This window comes from Chelonia mydas, chromosome 7 (assembly GCF_015237465.2).
Source record: "Chelonia mydas isolate rCheMyd1 chromosome 7, rCheMyd1.pri.v2, whole genome shotgun sequence".
NCBI classification, from domain to species: domain Eukaryota; kingdom Metazoa; phylum Chordata; order Testudines; family Cheloniidae; genus Chelonia; species Chelonia mydas.
In genome coordinates, this window is record NC_057853.1 from 113,135,473 (window position 1) to 113,148,369 (window position 12,897).

Here is a 12,897-nt window from a genome sequence, read left to right on the forward strand (position 1 = left end):
ATAATTAAGAGGGCCATATGGGCTAGATTCTGTTAGTTATATAAATGTAAGTCCATAGTAGTTTCATTCTTCTTAGCATATGCACAACGTACCTCAGGTGACATGTGATCAGGATTCATCACGGAATTTTGACTTAAGTGGTTATAAGTGAAAGCAAATTCAATCCATTGCCCCATTTTTGCTGAAATCCTCCCATCGAAAAGTTAGTATACAGCCAAGTTCAGTAGTCTTACGGGCCTGCATTTGCAAAGTGACTAATGATTTTGGGTGCCCTGATTTTTGGATGCCCAACTTTTGAACTATCTTCTAGGAACCTGGGCTTTATAGAGTGAGTGCTCAGCACTTCCTGAAAATTAGCTCCTTCAGAGTGTCTCAAGTGGGTCACCCAAAAACAGAGACACCCCAAATCACTAGTCACTCTTGAAAATATTGGCAGTTTGATAATGGAAGAACTGGCTGTAGGGGTAGATGGGGAAAAAAAATTCAATATGCTAATTCACTATGGGAAACATGAGTATCCTAATTAGGGCCGAGGAACTTCCACTCTCCATAATATTATTTTGATCTCTTCAAGGTCATAAACATGTCCTCCTACAGACTTATCCTTGGCTGAGATCCCATGTTTTTATGGACACAGACATTTTTTAATGTAACAAGTTTTGCCAGATTATGTCTTCATATTATGTATTTGCAACTTGAAAAACAGGTTTTCTTTTGCTTCAGTCTTCTGCATATACAACATTGCGATAGCATGAAAAAAACCCTCTGCTTGCTGAGCCTTAAATTAAGGGAAACTTGGATCCAAAAGTAGCATCTTTGTCACCTGAGCTAAAGGAGATTCTCCATTAGATATAAACTGTAACACAACACTGATATTCTCCAGCAGGCTTCCAGCTGTTGGAAGGCAAGGCTATTCAAGTATGCAGGTGCTGATATTATCCGTGGATATTTTTGCTAAAGTAAATCTGACAGAAATTTAGGACTATTTTTGGAAGCTATCAGAAACAACCAGGGTCTGGTTTTCTTGCACCGTGTAGTTTTTTAAATCTGTGCAAAGTGGGCGAAAAACACTGTTGTTCTGATTTGGTAGCACTTTATACCCATTTTTCACAGTGCAAGGCAGTGGAGACTCCGCCCTTCAGATGGTAATGTAGTAGCAATCCCATCCATGGATACTTAGCTCAGACTAGGACAAAGAGAGGCTGTCTCTCTAATCCAGGACCTACAAATCCAGGAAGAATTACCGGCACAGGGTCTATTTGTGCCTAGCAACCTCGATAAACATTCACCTGAGTTCTTTCTCCTTGCTGCCATTTGTCTTGAATTTCATGTGATTGTTCCATTTTCAGTATAAATCTAGCTTTCGGGACTATTAAGTCATTATACACAAATATAAACATCATACCACATACCTTTTCCATGCAATTCTGACTTGGAAGCAAAATTTCCATAAACCAGCCAATGTTTCAGCAATATTTGCTTTAGGGATTAAACAATTATATCACTGCCTCAAGTAAAAATTTATGATTAAAATTAGCACATGGGTGATATCACCCATCCAGGTGATGCCAGATTTCTCATGGTTCCACAAAAACATAAATGCATCAGTAAGCAGTTATGCCATTCTATTAAAAATATGACCATTCGCAGTGCATTTTTCTCTAAAATAATGAACACACTAAATGATTATTTTTAATTTGTTACCTCATCAATAATTGTCTATTATAGCTGGTGTGTCATGAATGGCCTTATTTTCAGAAGTGTTAAGCAAATCAGTGGGAGCTCTGCGTGCTCAACATCTGTGAAAATTGGGCTATAAATTGTCTCTTGCTATATATTTGTAACAAAACCAAGCATGATGAAGCTGGCCCTGATCTTGGTTAGACCTCAAACCAGTACTGTTCAACCACTAATAATAAACATACACTATTTATTTCTTGACTGCCATTAAATTTCTGTTTCCTTTTGGAAATCGCCTATTGACGAATCAGATATGGATTTAGTCTGGAAAAGAGAAGACTGAGGGGTCATGATAACAGTTTTCAAGTACACAGAAGGTTGTTACAAGGAGGAGAGAGAAAAAATGTTCTTCTTAACCTCTGAGGATAGGACAAGAAGCAATGGGTTTAAATTGCAGCAAGGGAGGTTTAGTTTGGATATTAGGAAAAACTTCCTAACTGTCAGGGTGGTTAAGCACTGGAATAAATTGCCTAGGGAGGTTGTGGAATCTCCATCATTAGAAGTTTTTAATACCAGGTTAGACAAACACCTGTCAGGGATGGTCTAATACTTAGTCCTGCCATGAGTGCAGGGGACAGGACTAGATGACCTCTCGAGGTCCCTTCCAGTCCTATGATCCTATGATTTCTAAGAAAGGGGGAATTGAAGTGGGGTGGGAGAAGCTACCTTATTTGGAAAGGACACACAAAAAACCATGTTCCAGTTTGGTGGTGTCTACTGTATATATGGTTAGTTACTGTAAATTAGGAGTGTTATTTTACATATACTGTAGAGCACAATGAAGAAACAGCTGACCATTTTGGAGCCAGCAATATTATAATTAGTATTACTGTTAATTATTATTATTTATTCTTATTACAGCGTCACCTAGAGGTCACAAATGAGATTAGGACCCTATTGTGGTAGGCACTGTACACACACAGAGTAAGAGGCAGTGCCTGCCACAAAGATCTTACAAACTAAATAGACAAGGTGGGAGCCTGTGGGTTTTAATGCTGAGCAGGAGAGGTTAGTGCTGGGCATTGGGATGCTGAGGAAGGGGGTTGGTGCTGGGTATGGAGTTTGGGGTGGTTGCTTTAAGGTAGTAGAGATGATGGAGGTTGGGGTTGGTGCTGGATTGTGATTAGGAGGATGGAGGGTTAGTGCTGAGCAGTTTGAATAACGGGATGGTGGATAGGCTGAGAAGTAGGTGGGGAGTCGATACTAAGTATGCAGGAGGAAATTGGTGTTAAGCAGCCTGAATGATGAGGTGGTGAGCAGCTGCCGGGACTGGAGATACTATGGTGTATGTGAGAAGGTGTTATGATAAAATATGGGAGTTAATGCTGGGGTAGCAGCAAGTTAAAGTAGTGTGGATTGGATGAATGGACTATAAGGGGGATAGAAAGCTGGCTAGATTGTCGGGCTCAACGGGTAGTGATCAATGGCTCGATGTCTCGTTGGCATCCGGTATCAAGCGGAGTGCCCCAGGGGTTGGTCCTGCGGCTGGTTTTGTTCAACTTCTTTATTAATGATCTGGATGATGGGATGAATTGCACCCTCAGCAAGTTCGCAGATGACACTAAGCTGAGGGGAGAGGTAAATACGCTGGAGGGTAGGGATAGGGTCCAGAGTGACCTAGAGTCTGGAGGACTGGGCCAAAAGAAATCTTATGAGGTTCGACAAGGACAAGTGCAGAGTCCTGCAGTTAGGAAGGAAGAATCTCATGCACCGCTACAGGCTGGGGACCAACTGGCTAAGCAGCAGTTCTGCAGAAAAGGACCTGGAGATTACAGTGGACGAGAAGCTAGATATGAGTCAGCAGTGTGCCCTTGTTGCCAAGAAGGCTAACGGCATATTGGGCTGTATTAGTAAGAGCATTGCCAGCAGATCGAGAGAAATGATTATTCCCCTCTATTCGGCACTGGTGAGGCCACACCTGGAGTATTGTGTCCAGTTTTGGTCCCCCACTGCAGAAGAGATGTGGACAAATTGGAGAGAGTCCAGTGGAGGGCAACGAAAATGATTAGGGGCCTGGGGCACATGACTTACAAGATGACGCTGAGGGAATTGGGGTTATTTAGTCTGCAGAAGGGAAGAGTGAGGGGGGATTTGATAGCAGCCTTCAACTACCTGAAAGGTGGTTCCAAAGGGGATGGAGCTAGGCTGTTCTCCGTGATAGCAGATGACAGAACGAGGAGTAATGGTCTCAAGTTGCAGTGGGGGAAGTCTAGGTTGGATATCAGGAAACACTATTTCCTCGGAGGGTGGTGAAGCACTGGAATGGGTTACCTAGGGAGGTGGTGGAATCTCCATCCTTAGAGGTTTTTAAGGCCCGGCTTGACAAAGCCTTGGCTGAGATGATTTAGTTGGGATTGGTCCTGCTTTGAGCAGGGGGTTGGACTAGATGACCTCCTGAGGTCTCTTCCAACCCTAATATTCTATGATTCTATGTTTCTAAGAGGGCTGGATATACTGTTGTGTGGGGGGATTGCTTGCTGATATGGTGCAGGATTGGAGGTGGTTTTTTTGCGGGGGGGGGGGGGGGGGGGGGGGGGAAGTTGGTATAGTTGGATGGAGATGCTTTGAAGGGGCTACAGGGGTGTGTGTGTGTGGGTGTATTAGTGCTGGAATGGGGTGTTGGAGATGCTGTTGTGTGTGTGTGTGAGATTGGAGGTGCAGTGATGGGTCAATGCGGGACTAGAGGATTGGAGGAGCTGAGGTGTGTATAGGGTGGTGGAAGTGCAGTGACAGGCGGGGGTGAGTGTGGAGCTGGGGGGTTTAAGGTGTTGGGGTGGGGAGGTTGGAGGTGCTAGTGTTTGGGGTGGGGTTGGAAGTGCAGTGACAGGTAGGGGTCAGTGCGGGGCTGGAGGGTGGAAGGTGTTGGGGTGAGGAGGGAGGTTGGAAGTGCAGTGACAGGCAGGGTCAATGCGGGGCTGGGGATGCACAGGGGGTGGGGTTAGAGGTCAGGTGTCACTGTGGGGGCGGCTTGGTGCTGGGGGGTGGAGGTGCTGGGGGGCGGGGTTAGAATGGGGCGTCACTGTGGGGGGGGTTGGTGCTCGGAGGGGGTGGGGGGGCGGGGTTAGAATGGGGCGTCACTGTGGGGGGGCTTGGTGCTCGGCGGGGGGTGGAGGTGCTGGGGGGGCGGGGTTAGAATGGGGCGTCACTGTGGGGGGGCTTGGTGCTCGGGGGGGTGAAGGGGGGCGGGGTTAGAATGGGGCATCACTGTGGGGGGGGTTGGTGCTCGGAGGGGGTGGGGGGGCGGGGTTAGAATGGGGCGTCACTGGGGGGCTTGGTGCTCGGCGGGGGGTGAAGGTGCTGGGGGGGGCGGGTTAGAATGGGGCATCACTGTGCGGGGGCTTGGTGCTCGGCGGGGGGTGAAGGTGCTGGGGGGGCGGGTTAGAATGGGGCGTCACTGGGGGGCTTGGTGCTCGGCGGGGGGTGGAGGTGCTGGAGGGGGCGGGGTTAGAATGGGGCGTCACTGGGGGGGGCTTGGTGCTCGGCGGGGGGTGAAGGTGCTGGGGAGGCGGGGTTGGAATGGGGCGTCACTGTGGGGGGCTTGGGGCTCGGCGGGGGGTGAAGGTGCTGGGGGGGTGGGTTAGAATGGGGCGTCACTGGGGGGCTTGGTGCTCGGCGGGGGGTGAAGGTGCTAGGGGGCAGGTTAGAATGGGGCGTCACTGTGGGGGGGCTTGGTGCTCGGGGGGTGAAGGTGCTGGAGGGGGCGGGGTTAGAATGGGGCGTCACTGGGGGGCTTGGTGCTCGGCGGGGGGTGGAGGTGCTGGGGGGTGGGGTTGGAATGGGGCGTCACTGTGGGAGGCTTGGTGGTCGGGGGGCGGGGTTAGAATGGGGTGTCACTGTGGGAGGGCTTGGTGCTCGGCGGGGGGTGAAGGTGCTGGGGGGCGGGGTTGGAATGGGGCGTCACTGTGGGGGGCTTGGTGCTCGGCGGGGGGTGAAGGTGCTGGGGGGGCGGGTTAGAATGGGGTGTCACTGTGGGAGGGCTTGGTGCTCGGCGGGGGGTGAAGGTGCTGGGGGGCGGGGTTGGAATGGGGCGTCACTGTGGGGGGCTTGGTGCTCGGCGGGGGGTGAAGGTGCTGGGGGGGCGGGTTAGAATGGGGCGTCACTGGGGGGCTTGGTGCTCGACGGGGGGTGGTGGTGCTGGGGGGGCAGGGTTGGAATGGGGTGTCACTGTGGGGGGGCTTGGTGGTCGGGGGGCGGGGTTAAAATGGGGTGTCACTGTGGGGGGCTTGGTGCTCGGCGGGGGGTGAAGCTGCTGGGGGGGCGGGGTTAGAATGGGGTGTCACTGTGGGGGGCTAGTTGCTCGGCGGGGGGTGAAGGTGCTGGGGGGGCGGGTTAGAATGGGGCGTCACTGGGGGGCTTGGTGCTCGACGGGGGGTGGTGGTGCTGGGGGGGCAGGGTTGGAATGGGGTGTCACTGTGGGGGGGCTTGGTGCTCGACGGGGGTGGTGGTGCTGGGGGGGCAGGGTTGGAATGGGGTGTCACTGTGGGGGGGCTTGGTGGTCGGGGGGCGGGGTTAAAATGGGGTGTCACTGTGGGGGGCTTGGTGCTCGGCGGGGGGTGAAGGTGCTGCGGGGGCGGGGTTAGAATGGGGTGTCACTGTGGGGGGCTAGTTGCTCGGCGGGGGGTGAAGCTGCTGGGGGGGCGGGGTTAGAATGGGGTGTCAGTGTGGGGGGGCTTGGTGCTCGGCGGGTGGTGAAGGTGCTGCGGGGCCGGGGTTAGAATGGGGTGTCAGTGTGGGGGGGCTTGGTGCTCGGCGGGTGGTGAAGGTGCTGGGGGGGCGGGGTTAGAATGGGGCGTCACTGTGGGGGGGCTTGGTGCTCGGCGGGGGGTGGAAGTGCTGGGGGGGCGGGGTTGGAATGGGGCGTCACTGTGGGGGGGCTTGGTGGTCGGGGGGGCGGGGTTAGAATGGGGCGTCACTGTGGGGGGGCTTGGTACTCGGCGGGGGGTGAAGGTGCTGGGGGGGCGGGGTTACAATGGGGTGTCACTGTGGGGGGCTTGGTGGTCGGGGGGCGGGGTTAGAATGGGGTGTCACTCTGAGTGTGGGTGTGGAGGGCTGGGGGCGCTTTCTGCGGGGGGGGGGGGGGCGGTTGCACAGCAGGAGGGGCGGCGTGCGCTCCGCACCATGGAGACGGGCGCGCACGATTCGCGTCAGGCCCGCGCCGCCGCGAGTCCTTGAGCCAGGCTCTGACAGAGTCTCTGGCGCGGCCGCCGCCGGGAGCGTGCGCGGGACCCGTGAGTAGCCGGGGTGCGGGGAGCCGCAGGGGCGGAGAGACGCGTCTGGGGCGGGCTTCCCGGTGCAGGGTGAGTGGGAGGGTTTCCTAACTGGCAGGAAGGAGCGGGAGGCTGCACACGGTAATAACGTGGGGGCCCAGGGCGAAGGGGGTACAGTGTGTGGGGATGGCGCACGGGTGGGTGGGGGCGGTACTAGTGTGGGGGTCCCAGGGCAGATGGCGGGCGGAGGTGAGGGGAGGGTGCAGAGGGATAGTGTGTGTGTGGGGGGGCGGGGGGGTTGCAGAGGTAGGTGGGGGTCGTGTGGCACAAGGGAATAGTGTGGGTAGGGGTGGTGCAGAGGAGGGTGGGGGCCCTGTGGCATAGGGGAATAGTGTGGGGGGGTTGCAGAGATGGGTGGGGGCGGTGTGGCGCAAGGGACTAGTGTGGGTGAGCCTGGTGCAGAGGTGAGTGGGGGCGGTGTGGCGCAAGGGACTAGCGTGGGTGGGGGCGGTGCAGAGGTGAGTGGGGGCGGTGTGGCGCAAGGGACTAGCGTGGGTGGGGGCGGTGCACAGGTGAGTGGGGGCGGTGTGGCGCAAGGGACTAGCGTGGGTGAGCCTGGTGCAGAGGTGAGTGGGGGCGGTGTGGCGCAAGGGACTAGCGTGGGTGGGGGCGGTGTGGCACAAGGGAATAGCGTGGGTGGGGTACGGGGGATAGTGTGTGCAGGGGGTAGAGGCATGGGGGTATAGTGTGGAGGGTGCAGGGGAAGATAGTGTGTGTTGGTGGGGGGGGTTGGTTATGGGTCGCTTCTGTCTTTTCTGTAGGCCTGGAATAGGATGAAGCATTCACTGAGCTGCAGAGATTCAGGCTGTACTCTGAATTTGAAGATTGGAATTAGAGGCTGGGAGCCCTATTAAGATTGTTTTTTCTTTGCCTTCTCATGCACCTTTATGCTCACTCCCTTCCAGACCAATGGAGCCACAAACCTTTATTGCACCTTGCTGATTTTGTCATATCCGTTCCTCAGTTCCACGTGAGCTTCAGTAGGACAGTGCAGTTTCATTGCCATTATGGTCTGCTCCTCCTCCAACATTGCCTCAGCGCAGTCTGCTTGGCAATATGCCCCTCTATTGCTCAGGGACATTCTACACCACATATTTGTGCTCAGTGTTTGTAGTTTTATTTTTAGCAGATCTTTTGTATTTTTACTCCATGCTGATTCACTTTAGATTGACATATTTATTGTAGCTGGTTTAGAGCATAAGCTGTTTAATGGGGTTTAGGTGCTGGAAGAATTTTTTTCTCTGTAGATTTATGTATGAAATTGCCATTGCTTAAATAGCTTTTTATTTCTAGTGTTTGTCTTCAAGTGATTGTGTATGCACACAGATGTGATCAAGGTGACCCAGAAGTGAATTAGGGGACATATCTTTCTGAATATGTATGAGCATCATATTTGTATTTATGGGTTACTTAGAGTATTAGTGTGTTTAAGACCCAGTAAAGCAAATAAAGGTCCTGACCCTGCAAAGATCTGTTCACGTGTACCTTTTTGTACTCACAATGTGTAAAGTTAAGCCAAAAGGCCTAATCCTGTAAAATGCCAGAATTTAAAATTTTAATTTAAGGTGAGAATTTTGTGCGTGGAGTGCTTGCAGGATGGATCCAGGGTTGACTGTTGTTTAGAATCATAGAAATGTAGGGTTTAAAGGGACCACCAGACTTCATCTAGTTCATTTCCCTGTGCTGAGTCTGGTTGATTGCCTGGGATTAAATGAAGTAAAATTTTGGGTTAGTGATTTTAGTCTCTGCAAACATTTATATACCAGAATATGCCCATTGAGTTCAGTGGAGAGTACTCCTACAGGTATTTGCATGATCTGGGCTTTGAAATATTTCTCTGTGGTAATAAATGAAAGAATTAGCATCCTCTCTTAATACTGTATACATATTGAATATAAATTGATATCTTATGAAATATAACTCACAATTTGTAGTGAATACTACTACTTGATTTCAGAATGTCCGAGTTGTGCAAATGCTCATTGTAACACTCTCTTAATGCTTTTGATTTATTGGCTTATTAATCTTTCATGGAGTGATATTAACTAAATTTATTAGATTTGATGATGAAATATTTTATTTAAAAAGGATTATCTTAATGCAGGCTTCTCCACATGCAATGTGGACTTGTGTTGGATTTTTAATATTTTTTACTGCGTGCCAGTAATGAGTTTGGAATTATACATGCACATATAGCATGAACCTTGCCCCAAGGAGTTTTAAGTCTAGTTTCAACACTTAGTCTAGCTGAGACACATGCAATACACTGGCTGGTGAGGGTGCAAGGAGAAAACATTTCTGAAAGACTTTATAGAAGAAAGATGTTCCCAGGAGACAATTTATAGAAGAGGAATGTTGTATAGTATAAGAGGAGTGTGAGTAACTTCTTGAGCAAAGGTATCCTTTGGGTCAGTACAAGGCAATGTGGGCAAGGTGTTAATAGGTCTCTTCATCAAGACATACTGAGTATGCTATTTTGTCCATTTACTGTGTTGGTACAGCTGCTTGTACCAAAACCTGAGAGAGTCAATCTGGAACTTTGCAGGATATGCATTGATACAGGAAACCAATTTATGATGAATTATTTAGAATTGTAAATGACCCTTCACAAAAATACGCATTTTGCCTTTTAGCCTATGGTCTTAAATTTGTCCTGTGTCATGGATGAGGCTGCTTTGTCCCTTGGAACAATAGATGTTTCCTATTTGGCCTCTTCAGCAGAATATGCTGTCACTAGATGTAAGCACTCCAGTGAAGAATGGGTAAGTAAAAATATGGATGTAAGTCCTCAAGATTCGCTTTATTTTTCCTTAAAGTATAAGATAGAATTTTCTTCTCTTTTCTTTTCTTTTCATGAGGAGTGAGGATAAGAATGTTATCTCCTATGTATATTACACAATTTCTTCCAGTACTTGGCTTAGAAATTGGTGATGAACCAAGAGTATAATGCTGTTGCAGAGACCGGTATTGCTAGGCAGTAGAATGCCTTCATTTTGTCAGGCATAGAAAGAAATGGTGTTAACGTCCTTAGAGCCTCATGGTATATTTATTAGTAGTTTTATATAGCTCTTGAAATGGTTTCTTAGAAGTGCTGGAGGGAGCTTGGTGGGCATTAATGGGGAGGCTTTTGCAGTTGTGCAGGCTGTTGTGGAAAAGGATTCAGGATTTGGAATATACAAAGTGGGCAGTGAACAGAGTAGGTTGGGAGGAGCATAAGGAGCAGCATGGGTGTAGGAGGAGATGATGTAGCAATGCAGGCAGGGTGGAATTGTGCAGTGCTCTAAAGATGAGAAGTTTGAACTTGGAACTTGATACGAAAGAAGAGTTGGAAACATGGTCAGAGTTGAGAGAAAGGATGTTGATTTTGGCAGCTGTGTGTTTAGTTTGGATCCAACTAGAGGCGGAGGAGATAGGGGGGAGCAGGCTGCAGTAAATGAGACAAGATTATGAGAGTGGGGATAATGGCACGCACAAGATGAGAAGGAAGAGATTTTGTAGTGAAAGTAGTAGCAGGTTTTAGCCAGGGCCTAAATGTGAGGGTTTTGACATCAAGGTTTTGAGCTTGGATGGTGACCGTTTGGTGGTGGTATTGGTAATAGATGGGGTTGGTGAAGGGACAGCATTTTGGTGCTTATTTCGTTTCTGAAAAAAACTCTTTAGGGTAGGAACATTAGCCAATTCAGGCTATTACCTGTTGAACATTTCAATTTTTAATATGAACTTCTGCCTTGCTTTTGACTTTCTGGTTGTTTCTGAATGATGTGGTTTTCTAGTTGAGTATATGATAACCCACATTTAGGATTTCTAACAGGTATGCCGCATTGAAGGTACTGGCTGCAATCTGCTTTGCTTCCCTTTTATGTGTCATTTTTAACATATTTGGGCTTAATTTTGTTTTCTCTCTTTTGGGTTATATGGTTGCTCTTTATATCAATATTATAACAGATGATTTTGTAATTCCATTGAGTACAATGGTCCTGAGCCAGCATCCACAGGCAAGTAATATTCCCATTGATTTCAGTGGGAATTATGCATGTTTAATTATGCATGCTACTGTAGTTAAGAATGGCATGGTATTGTTTTTCTAATTAATCAAATAAAAGAAAACTCCAGCTTTCTTGTTACTGACTCCCTGTACTTGGGAATCTTTAAAAATCAGCCTGAGGAATTAGGCTTTCGTACAGTAGTTATTTTTGCCTATTACTTTTCATATGGCTGTTGAAACATAACCTATAAGGACTGTAGAATTGGTGAAGTTCTTATATGTTCAGTCATCTTACAATTTTAAAAGGACATTGTCCGGCAATGAATTAAAATTCAGATTTCCTTGCTTACATTATGAACGACTCTAAATTATTAAAATGAAATCTGATTTACTGTTCACTATACTTTGTTAACTTTTTACACTTCTCTCATTTCTGAAAATGAAAATATACTGGTTAATTTCTCATCTGTTTCTAGTTAGCTTATGTCAATTTCATTTTCAGCTTTGCAGGCATCAGTACAATAATGCAGTGTTAAGGATGTAAATAGTGCAGCAGAATGTAGGGGTTTTTTTGGTATCAGTTGGAATTTTAGAAAAAAAAATTACGGAAACATTTCTATTGGCCTTAGATTTAAAAAAATAAGTTGGGCCTGGTAGTATCCCTAAAATCTTTAAATTCTCAGTAGTGGATAATTGTGTCATTTTTGTGCTAGGGAGAGTGCAATTCGAGGCCTACTGTCTTCCGATCTGCGACTTTAAAATGGAAAGAGACACTACTGAGCAGAAAAAGGCCATTTGTGGGACGCTGTTGCTACATGTGTACTCCTCAAAGCCGGGTAAGAAGATTATGAACTGGATTATGTTTGACAATAAGAAGTTGAAATGTGATTACAGTGTATTGGAGTTTCAGTTGTTTCCTCACTTTCAGAATTAAAATCACAGTGTTGTTAATCTATACAGGGAGGTTGATTGTTACTTCTCTTTTGTTTGCTTGGTAGTTAAGATTACGTTTCCTAAAACGTTGTCATAAAATTTGGAGATGGGAAAAGACCTTTTGTGATGTCTTGTCTGTCTGTCTTCCAGTGCAGAATTCCCTGCACTAAATTCTATTTGAGAACTATTATTTGAATTTTGTGAAAAACTCATTTGCTGTGCAAGATTATTTAAAATACATGTTACTGATGTAAATTTAATGCTCATGAAAGGTGTTAATCTCCAAAAATGAAATCTTAACGTCCACTCTGAATCCATAGAATAATTACAGTCTGACCATTGGTCTTGAAAGCTTCTTGTATTCTCCAATATGTTTCGCCACTGGCTTGAAGGAACCACAAGTAGGTTTGAGAAGACAATTGAGTTTTCAGACCCAGACAATTCTTGGCTTGTCTGCTGAGCCTGGCAACAACAAGTGCCAGTTGTAGTAGTTTTTGTGATGTTTTGTCCATTGAGAGCAGTATCAAGATGCTCAAGTAACCGATGATCTGCAAGATGACTTTAAAAAGTGTTTTGCCAAACTTTTAAACTATAGTGAATGAGCTTCCTTTGAAGGTGTGATTGTGTGAAATGGCACATTTTTACTTGTCAGATACGTACTCTCTCTTTTATTCAATTATATTTCATACATTCACAGAGTTTAAGGCCAGAAGGGACCATTAGATTATCTGATTCTACTCTGACCTCCTCTGTGTTACAGGTCCTTAAATTTTACCCAGTTACCCCTGTAGTGAGGCCAGTAACTTGTGTTTGGCTATAGTAAGTATTTGTTGAGTTCAGTGACAAAAGAACACTTTTTTGCTTCTGTTAACTCCTGCCACCAGAGTAGGAATGGTCAATAACGACAAATGGGTACAGGGGATAAAACCTCAAATGCATTGTAAAGAACTATCCTTGGTAGGATATGGGGAA

General features: G+C 47.5%; 1 protein-coding gene across 9 annotated transcripts in view; it reads left to right on the forward strand.

Moving 5' to 3' along the window:
- The window catches only part of GPAM (glycerol-3-phosphate acyltransferase, mitochondrial), a 64,085-nt gene that overhangs the window by 11,979 nt on the left and 39,209 nt on the right, over positions 1-12,897 (forward strand). For 2 of the 9 annotated variants that reach the window (XM_037903789.2, XM_043551263.1), the window contains 2 exons: positions 9,641-9,769; positions 11,706-11,828. In XM_037903789.2, coding sequence (XP_037759717.1) covers positions 9,644-9,769; positions 11,706-11,828 — 249 coding nt within the window. In that variant the 5' untranslated portion in view covers positions 9,641-9,643. Of the gene's footprint in view, positions 1-6,799; positions 7,089-7,768; positions 8,345-9,640; positions 9,770-9,896; positions 10,344-11,705; positions 11,829-12,897 lie in introns of those variants that run through there. The other 7 variants (XM_037903785.2, XM_037903786.2, XM_043551262.1 and 4 more) reach the window with 7 other exon arrangements.